The 21,483-nt window shown below is 38.6% G+C and overlaps 1 protein-coding gene across 3 annotated transcripts; it reads left to right on the top strand.

Annotated features, from left to right (window-relative positions):
• Positions 1–1,660: 1,660 nt before the first annotated feature.
• nfil3 (nuclear factor, interleukin 3 regulated) lies at positions 1,661–12,778 on the top strand. 3 transcript variants are annotated; one of them, XM_059969915.1, is made up of 3 exons: positions 1,661–2,005; positions 3,122–3,331; positions 10,714–12,778. In XM_059969915.1, the coding sequence occupies exon 3, from the start codon at positions 10,979–10,981 to the stop codon at positions 12,488–12,490; it is 1,512 nt and encodes a 503-aa protein (XP_059825898.1). In that variant the 5' UTR covers positions 1,661–2,005; positions 3,122–3,331; positions 10,714–10,978; the 3' UTR covers positions 12,491–12,778. The 3 variants fall into 3 exon arrangements, with proteins under 3 accessions (XP_059825898.1, XP_059825897.1, XP_059825900.1); XM_059969914.1 differs by lacking the exon at positions 3,122–3,331; XM_059969917.1 differs by lacking the exons at positions 1,661–2,005; positions 3,122–3,331 and adding an exon at positions 3,360–3,613.
• Positions 12,779–21,483: the final 8,705 nt, after the last annotated feature.

Here is a 21,483-nt window from a genome sequence, read left to right as displayed (position 1 = left end):
ACGTAGAGTCTCTCGATCTCCTAATGTAGTAGAGCTACAGATTAGAAAATCTGATCAAACAAAGGGATGTCAGTATAAGCAATGAAAGCTGAATATTGCAAGAAATCTCACATTGTTGCAACTTTAAAGATCATAAATTAATATAAATTATAAATTAAAGTCTGGAGCCATTATACGTATATGCACAAGGGACTTACGATGTTTCAGGAGATGCATTGAGGAAGGGCTTCAGTTTTTAATATATAGCATCATAAACATATATCAAAAGAAAGTGCAGACCAGATCTTTAGTATAGAAAACTACAAGGAATACATACTAAAATAACCATAAATCAACATAAACATGCCCTAATGTATTGCTGTTTCTGAAACTTTGGGTATTAATTTACACACATTTTATACCAGTGAAACCAGAGATAATTCTTACAAATGATATTTTCCCCTGGTTAATGATGAAATTTAAAACGTCAAAATGCTGTTAAAGGATATTGCAATAGCCACTGACAACAGCTTGACTAGTCCCAGAAACAACCCCATGATGGCCCATTGCAGTATGCTTCCTTTGCACTTGATTCTAAAGGCATACGTATTTAACTGCACATCTAGGAGATGCCACTTCAAGTAACACAGTCTCTCACATTCTGGAAAGGCAGGGAATATGAACATCCTCAGGCCACGGAAAATGCATGTGGTGTGTTAGCCCATGCATCCACATGAAGAATCTACCACGTAACACTCTCCCATACTCTCCCCAGTGGGGCTTTGGCAATTTGTGTGTGGGAAACTATTTATACCTGTCTGGACATGCCCCTCGGTTGACTGCTCCTGTGGCTCCTCCCACAAACCCCTGTATAAAGGCGATTGGAGACACTGCTCCCCCTCAGTGTCGGAGATGCTGTGTTCCGTTTTGCTGCTAATAAAAGCCTACCGTTCGCCTCCCGTCTCCGAAAGTTATTGATGGTGCATCATTATGCAAGGCGATTTTGTATGAAATCACGTACAATTTGTACGATTTTGGTGAATGATAAATGTATTGGAAGTCCTACGCCATACACGGGCATTTAAAAATCAAGTATATTCAGTACTGTAAGCAGGTGTGGCATGTTATATGTGAATTTAGCCCAGATGAATGGGCCCGGAATGCCCTTTTCCCTCTACAGGTAGGTACTCTTTGTCCCACTACGTTCTTCCAGCGTTTTGTTTGTTGACAATGCACTCAAATTCCCTCAGTCTACAGCAGGGAAATTACCTTACACCGAAATTGGTACTGAGTCAGTATACCACAAACACCTCGATACTTAATTTTATTTGTTTCTTTTCCCAGCGAGTTAGTGAAGATGTTATTTAGCAGCTCCTTCAGCGTTTTGGGGAAAATAGCTTTCACAAGTTCTTCATTTTAAAAACGTGATTAATCTCCGCTGAGAAAGTTTCCAGCACAACCACATAACTCAGATTTCCCCGTCTGGCCCTTTGCCGTCTGCACTCGGGGTATCGGGCAACCTTAAGGGCGACTTGGCAGTGTCCCCACTGGATGTTACCTAAATAGCAGTTTAGTGAGATCAGCACCCACCCCCCACGTCTGCGTCCCTCGCTCTATTTCTCTTCAGTTATGCAACAGTCTGCGATAATGTGCTGTTTTTCAACCTAACCCGGCACAATCTCAGCACCCGCCCTCTCGGTGCCGTGGTTCCGGCCGCATTGGTCGCTCCCTTGTGCCTAGTTGGGTGCTCCCTTTCGCTGTGCGGTCGAGCGTCCTGTCAATCAGGCGCTTCCTTTTCTTCCACTCCGGCTTGGCTGCTCGGCGGCTGACCTACTAACACACATCTCGGGCACCAGCAGCAGCAGCAGACGTGTGGCTTTATGTGGCGAGGCGAGGCGCGGCGCGGCGAGGCTTTCAATGGGAAGTCGAAACGAGAAAACTACAAAGTAAACCCAGGAGCACTTTCACTGTTCACAAGCAGCTTTGCTCCGCCACTTACTGATCGCTTTCGATGGTGTTTCGCGAGGTAGGAAATAGTTTAGTCTGTTGTCTTTTTGTGTACTATGTATTAAAATTGATTTAATCTCCGCCTAAAGGCGCAGAGCTCCAGGGAGGCAGCGCTGCGCATCTTGCTGTGACGAACAGCTTCTATATATAAATTCTCTAATTATAATATCTATCCATAGAGGAGACACCATCCTATTATGTAACCACGGGAGCGCTGTTAGTTCTGGTAACGAGGATCTAGATGTTCAGAGTGTAAGCACAGAATTAGAGTGGGGTCCCAAAACACACAAAATATCATGGTAGATTTGTAATAAGGAGTTAGGATGCCCTTGCTATAAATCTCGTTTATGTGTCTGTGTGTTTCCGAACAAAACAGGTTGGCGCTGGGTGGTACGCGCAGCAAATAGCCTTATGTGATGAATTCCCCTTTTCTCGTGTATATATTTTATGACATTATTACACTATTATTAATAGATTGTTCGCTTGCCGAGCACATCCTGTGCCTTGTACTTGTAGGGTTTGTTCTTGGAAACATTGCATAATATAGCCATTATAAAACGCTGGCAGGATCAAGAAGCTGAATGGACGCTTTTGTAATCCTGCTATTAGGAAAATAGGACGCGGGTGCAGTGCTGTCTTGTCCTTTTTTGTAACAAAAAAGAAAGTATTTTTAAAATGGTTAAGCAGATATGTATAAACAATCGATTGGACGCGGAAAGGGCTGCAGTTTTAACATAAAATCCTGAATGTTTCCATAATGTGTAACTCGCCTCGGTTAACCGATCGTTCAAATGTAACATACATTGTGACTCTTCGCCCTTTGAAGCAAGCATTTTCGAAAATATTGCATAATCTAATCGGTAGGGAGGGAAACTGAAAGTTGAAAGAGACGATGTTAACCGTGCAAACTATTACAAAGCAGGTATGTCTCAGAAAGGGATCGAGGGTTGTTTGGGGGTATCCAGGAGCTGACTGATTCAGCCGAATAAGCTTTTAAAACGAATGTTGGAATTTAACGAACCTAAATTCCTTTCCCAGTCTTTTGCTTAGAAAATACAGATGAAATCTTTTATTTTTTAGAAGAAAAAAAAGTTTTAGTTATATGCCGCGGCTTCTTGTGTTTTTCTTCCCCCAGTACAAAGGAGTATGTTGTAGGCGTTGGTGTTGGGAACACGTGAAGGGCAGCGGCTGCATTCCTTTGTTCAGGGTGGATTGGAGTGAAGAGCAAGTCGAAGAGCTGAATGAGGATGAATCAGCTGCAGGATCAGCTCGGATGCTGCTCTAGTCACGTATTCTGATTCTCACTGTCGCAATCCAATGAGAGGGAAAGAAAACACATAGAGAGGTACATTACATTGTGAGGCAATCGCTTCTGGATTGACACATCGTTCCAGAACATTTCATCAGTGTAGCGATAAACACCTTTAAACGTTATCGAGGCGCTCAATGGGAGAAAGAGAGAGTGGGTGGTGGTAGGGCACTGGAAGACACTGGCTATATATAAGACGAAAACAGCTCGTTCAAGACGTTCTTTCGTGGTGGATCTATTAGTTTAGCAAAACTTCCCCACTCCAGTTCTCTTTGTGATAGATGACCATCTAATGTGTCCCAGCTCTCGGCTTTTTAGGTATGGCTGTTTTGATTTCTAATGATTAAGTACAGTAAATGGAGTTTTTTTTCATATAAGCCTTGCAAGGTGATAATTACTTCAGAGAAAACTCTGCTCTTCATAGTTTTTAGAATATGATTTATTTTTGAGCAATGTGCTTTTATAAAATATTCATTCAGTTATTAATTTCCACGAAAATTGAATCTCTTCGATTCAGTCTTTCAAAACAGACAAACCGCTTTCCCCATTCCTGGTCTGGCTGCTTCGATGGCACTTGTTCTGCTGCTTTGTTGCATTAAGTACATCATAGCGTTTGAAATGTGTGTCACTATTATTGTTGACCTGACAGCAGGAGTCAATTGTGTGTGGCTGGCTAAGTAGGTCATGTGTATAATGGCTTTATTTTCCTGGTTAGTAGCGTTGTCATCAAAAGCTTTGGAGTGGATCGTTGAGTTGCAACTCGGGCGCTGTTCTCTAGAGGGCGCCACGATTATCTTCATTTGCGCACCCTATCTGATTTAAGGTCCAACAGAAAGTTTTTTTGCACTGCTCTAAAATTGAACATTGCGAAGAAATAAGGCGGAAAACGAATGAGATTACAGTCAGTTTTGAAACCTTGTGCATTAAAGGCTGCTGCATAATTTCCTGATTCCAAATAAATTAAGATTTCAATTGGTTTACCCAATATGTGAACAAGGATAGTCCTTCTAACCCACATGAATTCAACAGTTGTTAGTTTTCCATGCATATTTTCTCAGTGACCCATCCCTGCTGAATCCTGCCAGCAGAATTCTAACAGTTTATCCAATATTTTTTTTACATCTTGGAAGCTGCGATCTGAATAATGACAATTATTCTTGGCCTACCTTAATGTCCATTTAGTATAAGAACAACAATGCCTTAATATAACTATAGAAAGCCTTGTGGACCCATACTTTTAAGTATTGAGATAGTACTATATCGTTTTACATTGGGGAATACTTGTTATGGGGGAATTCTGGTTTATGGGATAGCATGACAGGAATATGAAGAGAGATTGAAAAGGCTAGGCCTCTATTGACATCATTGAAACATTGCAAAACTGTCAAAGAGTTCACCAGGATAGTTGCAGCAATGATGTCTCTCCTTGCAGAGGGATCTACAAAGAACAGATTATTGTCTCAAAATAAGAGGTAGGCCATTTAAGACTGGTAAAAGGAAAGATTTCTTCACATAAAGGGTTGTGGATTTTTGGAATTCTCTAGCCCAGAGGGTTGCAAAGCCTCACTGATTAATAGCATTCAAAAACTGAGAATGATGGAATTCTGTATATTTGAGATAGGACAGGCATTGGCATAAAAAGTCAATATCTTTTTGAATGGTGGAGCATGAGCTTCATGTCCTATTACTGCCCCCTTTATTTTATGTTCAAGAATTATTGTTGCTTTTGAACATGTTACACTACTTTTACTAATGCTGTGATTAAGATTTGTTAATATCATAGTCCTATGATATTTTCGATTAGTCTTCAAACTGTACACCAATAATCCAACATGCTATCAGAATCAAGTTATTGCATATTGTATTAAGTGCAAGTGGATTTTCAGTATCCTTATTTTTCCTTAGCAACAAAAAGTAAGTAAAACCCAGTATTTACAACTCGTATGTATTAAACAGTCATTCAGAAAATTGGAGCAATATAGTTTCCTGTAGTATACAATTGGTGCCAGTCATACCATGAAAGTAAATGTAATTATGGTAGCTTAACCATTTTGCTAACGCAGAACAAATAAAATGAAATGTGTGCTCAACCATCATCTTCAGCCTATTCTGAAAATAGAAAGACAAATATAGTTATGATTGAGTAATTAAGCAAAAACAATATGTCAATTTGTATATGCAAATCATTTTGATTTCTGCCCTTAAGCTTTTCTAAGGTCAAGATAAATAAGGATTATGTTACAAAATTGTTTTCTTCATTTTGAATGAATCTTTAAAATCTATTTCTGCTTTTCTTTACCTATGGTTCAATTTAATAACAGAGATCCTATAGAGTGTACAACCTGAAATCCTTATTCTTCACAGGCATCCATGAAACAGAGAGAAAAGAACCTGAAAGAATGACTGACAGAAAAATGTTAGAATGCCAAAGCCCCCCTCCCACATGTGAAACTTTATTTGTAGAGGCAAGCTCTATTATTATAACTGAAAAAGTATGATGTACTGAGAGTATTCTTATAGTTCAGTAAATATATTAGCTTAAAAATTTGTAAATGGATTTATGTCCAATGAGTTATTAACTGAAGATTTTCATGGAGATAAAAACTAAGATGATGTTTTTGGGTGGCATGTTGACTCATCTAGTAGTAACAGCACCAAAGACTCAGGTTCGATCCTGTACTTGGATTTTGAATCTGGGCTATGCATATTCTCCCTTTGAATATATGGGTTTCCTCTGAATGGTCTGATGTCCTCACACCTCTCAAATATGTGTTGGCTAGTCGGCCAACGGCTACAGTAAATTGTTCCCAGTGAGTATATGGTAGCACCTGGGGAGAGAATGTAAAGAAAAAGGAAAGAATGATAAGCAGGTGAGAAGAATGAAAAAGTGGGATTTATGTGGGATTATTATAAATGAGTGATTGATGTTCACTGTAGCTCTCTATGACATTTTGACTTAACAACTGGTTCAGTAAACAAATATTTTACTGCATCACTGAATTAATTTTATTTATTAGTACATTTTTGAAGAGAGTGAAATTCATTAACTTGTGGGGAATTGATACTTACGCCAGTCTTAAAGATCATATATTTCAACAAGAGTAGATAAGGTAACATATATAGTTAAGTGTTTGTAGACAAATTTGAATAAAATATTAGTGTTGTGTTAATCATCACTTCACTTACATTCCAACATTTAAAGATACTTAATAAAAATCTTTAATAAAATTCATCATGCAATTTACATGAAGGTTGGGAAATGCCTACATAAATTATGAATTTAACAGGAAATTATTGTTAAATTATTTCCAGTTATGTTTTTTCCATTCAGTGCCAACCTTGGATTCCTCAATATTCATTTATGCATTTTTCCATAATGAAGCATAACAACCATAGATTCAGTATTAACCATTCACTTCCCACTGTGGAAATTGTTGTATTCATTTGTAAACAGGTAAACTCAAAGAACTAAAGTAAGTGTTTCTGGAAGAACTGGATTGAAATGTTCATTAAAGGTTTGAACTGCTGACTGGTTCTTTTATTGGAAGAAGTATTTCACTCATGATTTCAGTAACCAACAGTTCTTGGGGTTTCGCTTTGCAGAAATTATTTATCTTATGATTAAGAAGGTAATGCTCTATTGAGTGTTGAAAATCTGCATTAAAAGAAGTAGAAGTATAAAACAATATTTATTTAGGAAGCAGTTCCTCCTCCAGAGTTGAAAAAAATTAATGATAGCTGAAATAGGCAATTAGTGAAATTGTTAAAAGGTATATTTTATCCCAGTTGAAGAGCATTCCAGAATTGTTGATATTCTTGGAGATTTTCAGTTATTTTTACATATATCTAAGTAGTAGATTAAATTATTAGAAAAAGGGAATGAAGGCTCAGTCTGCATCCAATTTACCATCAACAATACTTTAAACACAGAATTTGAAAACTGAATAAAATCTGAATTAATATAATCTACCATTTCATTCATAACAAATCTGAAGCCTTGGCTCCCTATTAAGTTAAACTTTATAAAGTTTCAGCAAAGTACCTAAGAGTATAATGGAATATCACAGCCATTGAAATATTTTCTACTGATTTGTTTTAAGTCTAGAACTTGCTTTCTTCTCCATGTTCTCCTGATGAGAAAAAAAAATTAATGACTACATTTATAAATGCTCAGTCCTGCTTTAGATGTTTCAGCAGTAATTCATTAAAATGGTTTAATTACAAAAGGAAGATTAAAATTGGAGGCAATTTTGTAGAGAATTAAGACCTGTCATGTTTAAATATGATTTTTAATTGGAAATGGGGGGGAAGAGATTTCATGCTATCTTGTCCTTCATCAGTAATGTGGTTTACAATTAGTGACAGTAACCGACTACCACATTAAATCTACCTGCTGATTTAGATAATATTCAATCTTCCAACTTGTTTTTAATTTAAGAAAATAAAAAGTTCTTTTTAAATTAATATTCACCAAATTTGGTGTAAGAGAACAATTAGAATTAGTAAAGGCCAATTATGGTTTAAATATGTCACTAAAAATAATTTTATATTCATTAAGAAAGAAAGATTAGTTATAGTATTTTAAAACAAAACCAGGGAACTCCCTACTTTTGTTTTATATGGTCCAGTGTACCTGTATAAACCTACTTCTATTGCATTGCCATTGTTTATAAACTTGGCCTGTTAATAAGAAAAAACTGAGCAGTCAGTTATCATCTGATACTATACTTGATCACTATTTCTACTAGATGAAGACTAGTTATTCTCAGCATTGCTAGTGATCATTTCCACTAGTAATAACTCATGGGATATAACTTGGTTGGATTCAGGCTCGTAGAGTAATTTTCCAAGTCATGACTAACAAAAATAATATTTATTGAGTATATGGTTATTTTTGGCATCTAATTTTGTTAGGGAACAAACCAGTAAGGATACAAATAGTCCTTTTAAGACTAACTGACTACATACAGTACATGATATGATATGACAACAATTATCTCATTTTTTTAATCTCCAGTCTCTTTTGCTTGGTAGCCTTATATTCTTATCTCATCTGTGTTTTGGCCCAAGCTCTTGTTGCTATGTACTTCTAACCTCCAGATATAGAAATGGAAAGATTGCAGATGGAATGGTTGCAACTTCAGTTGTAGTGCATCAATCACTATAAGTGATAGAAAAGGACTTCCCAAACTCCTAAGTGTCTTTAGAATTGATGGACAAAAACCCTTAAAAAGAAATATTGACATGATATGCACAGAAGACTACAACAGAGGAATATAATTACCACAACAATGGTTGGAGAATGTACACTTTAAAAAAAATGTTTACTTTGGGATTCTACTGAAGAAATTTGCTTGCATCTGCATTGTACTTTAAATTTTAAAAAATACCCAAATACAAACATTTCATTCTTTTCAACACTCATTTTGAACAATCAGTCTGTTCAGAGAATATGCATGGCATTGTATGAATTTAAGCATTTTGGGACGTATTGGCCTATATTTAGACTTGATGTTATGAACAATGGCAAGCACTAGCATTTGCAGCTGACTTTAAGGAAAGGTGCCTATAAAGATTCAACAATTTCTGTGGTGTGAGTTTCAGCATTCCGGATGCTGACAAGTTTTAGGGACTTCTGGAACCAAGCAACTGTGGTGCCTTGAAACAAGCTAAACAGGCAACCTCAGTAAGTAATTCTCACAGAAAACAACATTGTGAAGCAGAAAGCATCATTGATTTGACTATGAATTCAAGATTGGATGTGGCCTGCTTTTTAACTGCAATCTTTAGAGAAAAAGGAGTCCTCATAATTAGCACTCGCCTCGAAGACTGGTGCGGATACCTCTACAGCACCGGCTGGCTTAATCAAATCTTAATTGACTTTAAAACTTACACTGCTTACAATAAACTGTAACTCTTTAAATAAAAGGAGTCTGTATCAATAAGACCCGACATAGATTGGGAGACCGCTTCATCGAGAATCTACACTCCTTTCTCCAGAACAAGCAGGATCTCCCAGTGGCCACCCATTTTAATTCCACTTCACATTCCCATTCCAATATGTCCATCCATGGCCTCCTCTGCTGTTGTGACGAGGCTACACTTAGGTTGAAGCAACAACACCTTATATTCCATCTGGGTAGCCTCCAACCTGATGGCATGAATATTGATTTCTCAAACTTCCAGAAATGGCCCCCACCACCCCCCTTCACCATTTCGCATCCCCTTTTCCCAATCTCACCTTATCTCCTTGCCACCTATCACCTCCTTTTGGTGCTCCTCCCCCCTTTTTCTTTCTTCCATAGCCTTCTGACACTTTCACCAACTAACCCCAACATTTTACTTCATCCTTCACCTGGTGTTTCTCTCTCCCCTCCCTCCACCTTTTACACCTACTCCTCAGCTTTTTTCCTTCAGTCCTGCCGAAGGGTTTCGGCCCGAAACGTCGACTGTACTTTTTTCCATAGATGCTGCCTGGCCTGCTTAGTTCCTCTAGCACTTTGTGTGTCTTGCTTGGATTTACAGCATCTACAGGTTTTCTCTTATTTGTAATTACCAATATGAATTCAGTTTCTACAACAATAATCAAATCTTTTTGTTGTTCCTCTCTGCGTCTCGTTGCGTATTGAGTGGCAACCTTGCCTTTTATTTAGCATTTTTCTGCTTTTTACAAGGCTGAGTTGTTAGCTAAACATTCAGCCCAGCACAGATAGAAAGCGTGCAAGGAGCTGGCTGGATTTGAACTTTGGACCTCTCGCCTCAAAGGGTGGTGTGGATGCCACTACACCACCAGCCGACTTAAGTAAACTTGAACTTGACTTTAAAGTTTGCACTGCTTACAATAAAGTGTAACTAAATAGTTTTTACAGTAAAAGTAGTTTGGAAGTATCAGAAGTTCTTGTATGTTTGCTGGCTTGAGGATTAGAATGGGGAAGATGGCAAATCAGCCATTCCAGTGTAACTGCAAGGAATCAATGCAACAACAGCTTATGAATTTCCATGTGTTAATTTGTGTACATTTACACTCCAAGAGTTCCTGCCTAATTTCTTCCATTATAACACAGAGCACTGCTGTCTCTTGGTGTTTTCTTAATGCAGATTCTAAGTGTTAGCCATGGTGAGATTAGCTCTATGAATTTGAATAAGCAATTTTAAAAATAAACATGAGCACCAAAGTTCCAGATGACGTATGCCCCGACCTTCATGCCAGATTGGTAAAGCTAAATGCCCTGTATGATTGAGTCTGTCCATGCACTCTGCCTCTAAAGTTCATTCCAGTGAAGTCAAAGAATTCTGGAGACAGTCTGTAATATGTTCTTTACCGATTAACACTGCCAAAATAGAATAATATTCTAGGCAATGTTTTAGTGTTGCATTTATTTCAGAATGACTAATTTGTTTAATTTTCTTTCTTCCAGGTTGTCAATAAGATCACAGTGCAATTGACAGATTCCTTCTATCAAGTCCAAAAATAATTTTTGTAGCTCTGATTGAAATCTAACTAGTAATGAAGATCTGGGTAAAATTAAGGCTTCAGACTTCTTTGTATTGGAAACAGTGAACATTTAGTAATCGAAGTCTACTAATGGAAGCAAAACCTTCATTGTGCTGTATTCTAGAAAACAGTTAAGAACTCTTTTTGTCCCGTTGGTCATACAAGTGCACAAGAACAAAGTCAAAATAATGGAGGCACAAAGACCAGCACTCCAGAAGAATACAGCACTGGTTGGATCCTGCATTTCTGGAGAGCAAATGGTGGTATTAGCTCCTGCTTTAGAAAACATAGCAGAGAATTTCTCTGCGGATGACAGTTTGCTGAGTGATGAGTTGAGCATTGGATCTCTCAAACAAAAATCATCAACTTGCCGGAGAAAGCGGGAATTCATACCTGATGAAAAGAAAGATGCACTGTACTGGGAAAAGAGAAGAAAAAATAACGAAGCTGCCAAAAGGTCGCGTGAGAAGCGACGTTTGAATGACATGGTTTTGGAGAACAAACTTATGGCATTAGGTGAGGAAAATGTAAGACTGAAGTCAGAACTTTTAGCTTTGAAGTTGAAGTTTGGATTGATTACTGCAGCATTTTATGCTCAAGAGGTACAGAATCTTGGGAATTCTTCAGGCCCATGTTTTCAAGACTATAAACCCTCCAACATGAACCTAACTTCTTTCCCACCTGACCATGAACACAACTTTCTAGCAAATGGCTGTATTTCTGTCATTAAACACTCACCACCAAGTTCATTGTCGGATGTTTCGGAAACATCTTCAAATGCCAGGGAAAGTCCTCTTCTCCAAGTTGCATGCAAAAGCCCAACCAGTACCTTCAAGGTTATAAAACAAGAGCCTCTGGAATTCAAAGTGGATTCTAGGACCTACTTAAGGGAATCTAATGAGGACAATGGTTCATATGTTGCAACTGTGTACAGGAACTACATTGGGAGTGCCTTCAGTGGAAATTATTCCCATTCGCCACCTGCTTTACAGATTACCAGATCATCAAGTAATTCCCCAGGAACATCAGAAGCTGATGAAGGTTTCTTAGGGAAAAGTACACCCGAAGAGGATGGAGAAGATGAACAGCGAGTACCAAAAGGCCCAATTCCCTCTCCTGTAGAACCAAAAATTGTGAGCAATGCCATAGTTAAGGTCCCCGAATCAAACTCTTCTGCACTGCCTCACAAGCTTCGTATCAAGGCTAGAGCAATACAGATTAAAGTAGAGAATGTGGAGGCATATTATGAAACGGCGGAAAAACAAACATCTGCCAGCAATATTTCCACTGAAAGATCTTGCGCATTAGATAGTGCAACAACATTTAAATGCAATTCTTCAAAGCCAGTGCACTCTTCCCTTGCTCCTTTGAGCATTCAAGTAGCAAGTATCAATGACTGGTCTCAGAAACCAGAACTTTGGCGACAAAAAGAAATTGAAGAGAAATTGGAAGGGGCATATAAAAATGTTCAGCCATGTTCACCAGTTGCACTAGCAAACCCATTGGTTAATGCTGGGAAGGACTCTGCTTGCAATGGCATTAATCAAGGGGCACACTTGGAATCTGACAACTTGTATTTAAAACAAGGCATTGCAAACCTAAGTGCAGAAGTTGCAACATTGAAAAAACTCATAGAAAAGCAGCAGGTTACTGCTTCAGACTCTAGTAAAAGCTCTACTGAGAAACGACTTGCCAATTAGATTACCAAATGAAGTAAAGTAGTACATTTTATACTAGATAAATTTTCACTGGAACTGTTGTCATTTCACTGTAGTTAACTTGTAATTTCTTGTAAATGCTTCTGTATGTTCTGAATTGTACATTATGAAATTTGTCTTTTGTGGACTTTGTGATAAACATTGTATGATGAAAACATTCACTTCTGTACATTCAACTGCCTGAAACAATTCTACAGATGAACCTTTTACCATTTTGTTTTATCAGACATCAAAAAGCCAAATATCAGGTACAACAATTAAACAGTTGATGAATAATGAGACTTGCCTGACTTTTGTTGAATAAGGAAATATTCAAATATACGAAGATCCTGTTACTATTACTATCCTGTGCTATTGTCTCTACCCTGGCAGGTTGTGCTCTAAATTTTTTTAAAAAAAAGGTCTCCCGGAAATTGCAGTAGTTTTATGAAGCCAAAATTGAGGATTGGTGAATTAAATGCACTATCCAATATTTTATCTGGAAGGTGCTGTTCACCTGAAAATACTAATTTCAAAAAAATTGTGTATTTCATTTCAAAATTAATAGAAATTGAAGTAATTTTTACCACTTTTTTAAAAAGTTGTTTTCTCTTTAATTTTGTTTATGGGGATAGAGAGTTTATCATTTTTATCAGTAAGTACCAGCATCAAGCTTTCTTAGTCCTAAAGTTTTTAATATATAATCATCTTTGGATGATCAGTGAAACTCCCTTGATTCCTGACTCTGACAAACACCTTAGCTCCAGCTTTTCTTTGATGTGGACATTCTGGCTGGTTGTCATGTATTGTCTATTCCCATTCCCTCCGAAAGTACTGGCTCTTTCATTCGAGCATGTAAAGGCAACCATAATACAACTGGTCAATAGTTGCAGCTCAAATTGGATAAAACTGATCAATATGCTTCCCTTAAATGCTGTTAGAGACCTAGATGCTTTTTTAATGGTAATTTTTAACTTTCTTGTTCATCAGCTTTGTAACCATCTTTTAATTCATTTAATGACTTGAACTTAATTATTTATCTGCCATGTGGGATTCAACCTTGTATTCTACTCATATTATCCCTGCTTCAGCCAATGTGATGAGGGTATCTGCCTCTATACTAACACAGACATTGGCTTTCAGACCCTCACCATGCTTTGGGTGAATAGAAAATGCTCATCTTACCTCTAATCATTCTGTCTTCACTTTAAATCTGGGCTCCTTGGTTTTTGACTCTATAGGCCTCTCAAAATTTTGCACAATTCCTGTAAGTCTTCCATCAGCCTCCCCCACCACAGTTGAAACAGTCAAAGCCTATTCAGTTTTTTTTTTCAGGGACTGCAATATTCCAATCCTGACAACATTCTCAAACATTTTCTTGACACAATCTCCAATAAAATTGCATCTATCTTGCAACACGGTACAAAAAGTATATGAAGTACTTAACCTGTGGTCTGACCAGATGTACAGTACAATTATAGCATGAGATTTGCCTAAGCAAATAACGGAAAGTATTGCAAGGCCTTTGTAAGCAACAGGCTCGTTACTGCAGAAATCTGTGAATTTAACGGTCTAAGGTAGTTAGTGATACAGTATGGATTAGGGTCTTCGGCCCTTCGAACCAAGCTGCTCCAGCAAGCCCTAACAAACTCAACTGACCCTCACCTAATCGTGGGATAACTTACAATGACCAATTAACCTTCCTAGTACATCTTTGGACTGTGGGAGGAATCCAGAGCAGCTGGGGCAAACCCTCCCTTTCCATGGAAAGGAAGTACGGACTTCCTACAGATGGCGCTAGAATTGAACTCTGAACTCCGGACTCGGAGCGTCCTGAGCTGCTATGCTACAGTGGCACCCAATATTTCTCAACACAGTATTATTCCATTTATTTGGTATTCCCTGTGGCTGCATCTCCCAAGATGCATTACTACATGATTTTCTGATTTGAATTCCAATTGCCATGTTAGTGCTCAACTGACTAAACCATTTATATCTTAAGGCAGTCTAAAATGTTTCTCCCCATTGTCAACTACATGGACAATTTCTGTAAGATTCATTTTAGTGTCTCCTACACTTAGGTCTTAATCACCAGTATGTTTTACAAATGACAAGGGATTGAGATGAACCTCACTGCTGCAAAATTAAGACATAAAATCTGTCAAACATTACACTTTGCTTTAACTGAGCAAAATTTGGAACCCTTTTCCATGGGCTTTCACATTTTGAGCAGCCTGCCATGTGGAACCTGGTTAAAAGTCTTGCTTCAATCAACATACAGTGCATAACTCACTATCTTCACTGACCATCCTAACTTCTAATCAATCAAATTAATTATACATGAGCTTCCCTTAACATATCTATACTGTGTGTCCTTGATAAAACTGTGCCTTCTATATGCGGTATTTCCTCAGAACTAATAAAGCATCCACTTTAAATATCTTGGATATTTGATCATTTGACTTTAAAGTGGATGGTTTATTGTGTAGCTATGTCCTAGTCCATTATTTTGTTTTTCTGCAAGATAACTCTTGGTCTTAAAGTTGCCTTTGGCATTGAACTCTGTTATCATTATGTCCTTTTTCCCTAATGGTTTTGGTGTTTAATCAAGAAAACATTCCCTTAGTCAAGCAATAGGATTTTAGGAAATCATTTGGAAATAATCCAATGCTAAAATCAATGCCTTTCAAGGATTGTTTGCACAAGTAATAATGGTCACAAAAGCACAACACTTCAACATGTCATGCCAATACATCAGTTTACTGCATCTAACACTATAATGAAAACTTATTAAAACCGTTGTTGTTTCCTTCCACCAATTTATGGAGTACTTGCTAGATTTTCAAATTTGGATGTGTAAGTTTTCATTTATGTATGTGTTTTTAAATACAAAACACATTACAATATGCAGAAAATACATATTTTGGCCATGATGTAAAGACAAATGCTAACTTCAATTTGACATTTTATAAGTACACAGTCATTATCCAACAGTTAGAACTTAAAATTTTGACTTTTGATTTTAAATATTTATATAACTGTTCAACTATTAAATCAACACTGAAACACTTCTGCAAAAACTAAGGAATTGCTCAGCTTGTTCCAATACAACACCAAATACCATGGTTTGAATTAATTATTTTAAAACCAAAGGTCCCAGTGACCTTCAGTAAAGTTACAATGTTATATTTTGATGACATTTTTCATCTTATTATTTCACAGTATTTAAGTACACTTGCTTCTTTCAAAGTATAATATATTTACAGATCTTTTTAAATAGAAAGAATCCCAACATAATTGGTTTATACTTTGAAAATGAGTAACAATGTTAATTTCAATCAAATATCCACGAACACCTTGAAATTTATTTAAAACTCGGTTTAAAAAAATCTATTCATGTCTTTACTCAACATTTTACTCACAGAAATGCAATAGAGATATCAATGAGAAGTTCTGCATATTTTAAGCAAGGTGCTTCTTGGTTTGATTGATTGAATTTGAAAAAAAAAATGCTGCATTTTATCTTAAGGCAAAACAAGCTTCAAACCAAAACATGGAATTTGTCTGTAGCTTATGCAATTACTATACTTCGTAATTCTTAATCCTTTGATGATTAAGCGTTTATTTGTGGCCCAAGGAATTGAGGACAGTTATTGTTAAAAATGCTGAATATGAGTCCCGTTCTGCAGCCAACTTCCTCTTTCATGACATGACCAGATCAAAATCTAAGGACATTTTAGTAATGCAGTTATTTTATTTAATCAGCTGTACTCCAAAATGGCAGTCATTCATAATACACATTATCCTCTATATAAAAAAAATCCTTTGCTTAGAAACATATAATTTTACATTGTTTCCCATGTTAAGTGCCAGTGGTCCATTCTTAATAACAAACATAAATATAATCAATTGCTTTCAGTTTTTGGCAGACTTATTCGAATAAACAAGAAACCTGCTTGAACGTTAATTATATAATGACTGTTCCAGACTGCACTTACTAAACAAATATATGACCAGATGCCAAAGGGCAAATATAAATAAGAGACATCAGTAGAAGTTAAAATTAATCACTTAATGAATACAATTGAGGTTATGAAATATTTCAACTTTTCAAGTAAATATCATGTTATCCTAATTTAAAATTCCTTTTCAAAAGTGTAGTACCTTGTAATGTGTTCTCACTTGCCGTGAGTGGAGAAAGCTAGTATCATTTTTAAAAGGTACAGAAGCCCTGTTAGGTCTCATACAACCAGTATTTGTACTTAGTGCATAATTTGAATGTTACTGTCATCATCTGATACTTGATATGCTTCTCAAAGTATTTGCAAATAAGCAAGTCTGAATTAAGAATCAAAACTATCACATTTGCTTGTTAATGTCGGAGATTTTCTGCATTAACTGAAAAAAGATTAAAAACACAAGGCAACATATTAATATCCCTTGCGCCAATGGGTTGAGAGCACTTGCCTTGATGTTGGGAGTGGCACAGGGCTGGCACGCAGGGGTTTTCAGGTGGGCATCCTTCTTCCTCGATGCTTCATCGATTAGCTGATTGCATCTCCGGAGGGCTCAACAATGACTTCTGGTGTCCCACAGTCACTCCCCATTGTGTCCTCCCACCCTTTTGATGCTATCTTGGAGCCAGGAGAGGTCATTTTGCTTGATCCAAACCCATTGACTACTTCTTTCCACTGCCTCTGTTGTGGCTCTGATGGTTATAGAGTCTGATCATGGATCCCTAGCTCTTCAACAATTTGATGGTGGATGTGGCTATAAGTCCCCAACAACCCTCTTACACAGGACAAACTTTGGTTTTCCAGCTCTGTCACTAAGCCTCAGCTGCTAGATCTCCATAGCGTAGCCTCTTGTGCTCATATGCTTCGGCCACTGAATCCTCCCACGGAACTGCAAGTTCCACAATGTAGGCGATCTGTAAAGAATTGGACCGGAGAAACAAGTCTGGCTGAAAGTTGGTGGTAGCAATTTCTGGTAGGAAGGTGAGTTGTTTATTGTCATCCACCAGCAATTTCCAGTCACGGGCCACTTTCATCTGTCCTGTTTCTGGCTTAGGAGGGAGATTAGTTGGTCTTTTCCTGTTGGTGTTAGAAGTTTAGTTGTTTTTTGGGGGCTATCCTCTTGGTTGTGATTGCCACTGCCAGACTCTTCAAGACCTGGTTGTGATGCTATGTGTACCTGCCTCGTGTGAGGCTGGTTTTGCAGCTTGCCAGGATATGCTTGAGGGTTGCCGGAATCAGGCACAGGGCCCAAGTTGGGTCCTCAATGAACCACTGGTGGAGGTTTTTTTTGTGAGAGAAGCACATCATATGCAGATCTGATAAGAAAGCTAATTCTGTTTGCTTCCATCACCCATATTTCCTTCCAGTTGATTTTCCTCCATACAGTTCTTTCCCACCACATCCATTGCCCCTGCTCAGCTAGGGAGGCAGCCTTTACACTTCTCTCTGACTCTTCTTGTCGCCATACTTCCTCGACAACCATCTTCCTTCGCTCTGGAATTGTGGCCTTATTCCAGGTGCTGCCAAACAACCAAAGCTGCCTTGCCCTGTTGGAATTGCCCCACAATGTCTCTATGTCCAACGCCTGCTGTTGCTTGCTGCACCACATTGGATGGGGTCTATTTCTGTCCAGTTGATCTGGCCCATGCAGAGATACCAATGGTCTTGTTATGAGAGTCTTCGAGTGTCATCTGTAGACGCACCTTAGAGCACTTGAATTCTTTTCTAAGGCCAGTGAAAGGTATTTCAAGGACTCCTTTACCATAGAGACTGATATTACTGATACACCAAGCCACTTCGTCATGATCAAAGTGATGGTTGCTCGAGCTTCTTCACGGTTGTTAGTGGGACCTCACAGACAGTGCGGGCCACCTCATCGGGGAGGAGTCTGAACTGTAAGCACCAGAGCTTCAGTTTTCCAGGCAGCATGGTCTTGTTGGTGTTATCCAGCCCATTGGCGATGCGTTACTTTAGCTGCTACACCTGCTCTTTGTCCATGAGGCTGGCATTGTACAATCTACCCAGGCTTTTGACAGGCTGTTCAGACACTGCTGGAACAGGGTCATCACTGATAAAGAACCTTATGTCTTTCAGCATTCCCTTGGCTGTGGAGATGCTTTGTGACTTGCTGGGTTTGTTTTTCATTCTGACCCACTTGAGGTTTTCCTGCAGCTTTCCAAGTAGTTGCTTGGTGCATACTGCGGTAGTGGTCAGTGTTGTTACATCATCCATGTTCGGCCTAATGGGGGATGACGAAGTCCAGGCTTGTTCTTTCACTGCTACCACCCATCTTGAAGTCCTGATAATGACCATGACCACTGAGAAAGCCAGGGGTGATATAGTGCAACCTGCCATAATGTCTACTTCCAGTTCCTGCCATTTTATGGTAAAATCTGCTGTTGTGAAGCACAATTGCAAGTCTTGATAATACAACTTCACCAGCATTGTGAAGGGCTCTGGAATCTGGAAGAAGTCAAGTGCTTCCCAGAGGAATGTATGGGGAGTTGAGCTAGATGCATTGGTGAGGTCCAGGAAGATGACATAGAAATTTCTTTTGTCCTTCCTAGCTGCTTGGATCTGGTGCCATACCATGCGTGAATGTTCCAAACATACGGAGAACCCTGGAATTCCTGCTTTCTGTGCAGATGTATCAATGTATTTGTTTTTCTCCAGAAAGCTGTCCAGCCTCTGTGCTGTTGCAGCGAAGAAGATTTTCCCCTTGAGGTTCAGAAGGCAGATTGGCTGAAACTGACTGATGTTTTCCGCATCCTTTTCTTTTGGAATCAGGACACCACCGGCCCTTCGCCACACTTCGGGTATTATTCGCCTCTGCCACACTACCCTCATGAGCCTCCAGAGAAACCACAAGATGGCCGGTACATTCTTATAAGGCCTATATGGTACTCCATTAGACCTGGGAACAGATGTCGCTCTTGCCCATCAGATTCCCTTCTCTGCTTCTCTCTATTTTGAAGGGTCAGAATCCAGGTGTTAGGATGGGTACTGAAATGGTTGGATGTCTCATGGCAAAATCATAACTTCCTGCCTTTTCAAGTTGGTGTGGATCTTCTCCAGGTGCTCTGGCAATTCCTGCTGTGATGTTTTCAAAGCTTCACTTTTTTTCCAGTGTGAAGAAACCTTTAGTGAACTTAAAAGGGTTTTTGTAGAACTGTGTTCTGTCTGTTCTTTCTTTCTGCAAAGTTTCCTTAGATTCTCAGCTCTTCACAGCTTTGTTAGCTGGCTCTTGATTTCTGCTTGAAGTTGGTTGGGGCCTTCCCTCTCACTCTCTGAGGGTTTCTTTCACTGTTTCCTCAGCTGTCTCCTTTTTTGAACCAGTCACTCAATCACCTGCTGCCTCCTAGACTTACTGGTGATGATAATGTCTTCCACTCTTCCATGCACTGACTCCAAACCGCTCTTCCCCATAGCAGTAGATGATGTATCCCATTGCATCCAGCTTCTTTACTGTTCCTTTTAATTGCTCTAAACTTTTCATCAAGTTGTTTATAATAGTTTCCCACTCTTTCTTATCAGCAGTTTTGGGCCACTTCACGAGCGATCTGTGCTTTTTGATCTTTCTCTCCTTGGGAGGTGTTGGTGGTGGGGTAGGTCCCTCAGCTGGGGTTTCTGTGCTAACCTCCTCAGCGACAGGGGTGCTGATGCTCTGAGAACTTTGGTTTGTGCTTCACTCGACTCAGCTGATTGACTTTGCAAGAAAGTTTGGTCAATGACAGGCCCCTGCCCCAGCTCTCTCAAGCTCCTTTTCCTCCCTTGATGGATCTTCAACCCATTTTCTGACGTTACTTTCTCCTACCCACAGATGCACACCCAACACCTGTGACCCACTACAGCCACTGGTGATTTGATGTCACAGTGCTCTCTTTATTCATGGCAGATTCCGTTCCTAGGATTGTAGCCATGTTATTAGTTATCGAAGCATCTTGCACCCACACTCTCCCAGGCTCTAGGGGTACGTTCCTATGTTGCCTTTTCATAGCCATTAACGAGTGTTTCCAATATACTGAAATATAGGTCAACTGGCCTTTATGCTTGTTAATAGCTGCTGCTAACTGGATTTATCATTGTGTTAACATGAGGCAAATGAAGCTACAGTATTTACAAGATAAACTCTTTCAACAGCTCTTTAACTAACAAGTTGGGATCAACTGTTTATAGAGAGTTTATGATTTAGATCCTTCAACTTACATCATAATTTGTCTGTTGTGGAAATGATCTAACTTCCAGTATATTGGAAAGGGCAGCATAGTACTGTAACGCTTTACAAATGTCAAAGAACAGGGTTCAATTCCTGTTGCTGTCTGTAAGGAGTTTGTACGTTCTCCCTGTGACCACATGGATTTCCTCCAGGTGCTCCAGTATCCTCCCACATTTTAAAAATATATGGGGTTAGTGGGTTAGTTGGTCAGAATGGGTATAGTTGTGTGGCGAGGGCTCATTGAGCCGGAAGAGCCTGTTACCATGCTGTTTTCCTAAATTAAAATAAAGTCTCTTCCTTAAAAGAGTTGTGGAGAACTTGACTCATTGCACTGGAGTAAATCATAAATAAAATATTTATACAAATGTTATGTATACCAAGTGTGTTAAGAATCAAACTGACCATTTTATCAGTAGCGATCTGATACATAATTCACTTGCCATATTACATGAAATCTGAAACAAATATGCCTTCTAGGTGAAATCACAAAATAATGAACACATCCTTTATTAGGGATTGGCAATAAATGGCAACATTGTGAGAAATGTTCACATTTAGTAACATGAGTAATGCTTTAATTGTAATTGTGTACTAGATATTTAAGAGAAAGTAGTTTATGATTAAGTCAACTAATGTATTTTCATGCTACAAAAATGAAAATGAGAAAATACACACACACACAGATCTACAGTATATCAGGTCCATGACCTCTTGCCAGAAGTAAGACACATATAAGGAAATTAGAAAATCGGCACAATTCAAGT

This window comes from Hypanus sabinus, chromosome 5 (genome assembly GCF_030144855.1).
Source record: "Hypanus sabinus isolate sHypSab1 chromosome 5, sHypSab1.hap1, whole genome shotgun sequence".
In the NCBI taxonomy this organism is placed as follows: domain Eukaryota; kingdom Metazoa; phylum Chordata; class Chondrichthyes; order Myliobatiformes; family Dasyatidae; genus Hypanus; species Hypanus sabinus.
Note: the sequence above shows the minus strand (reverse complement) of the source record. Positions and strands in the feature narration are given on the sequence as shown.

What these genes read in the sequence shown, in the direction of transcription:
- nfil3 (XM_059969914.1), top strand. Translation starts at nt 10,979, where the DNA reads ATGGAGGCACAAAGACCAGCACTCCAGAAGAATACAGCACTGGTTGGA.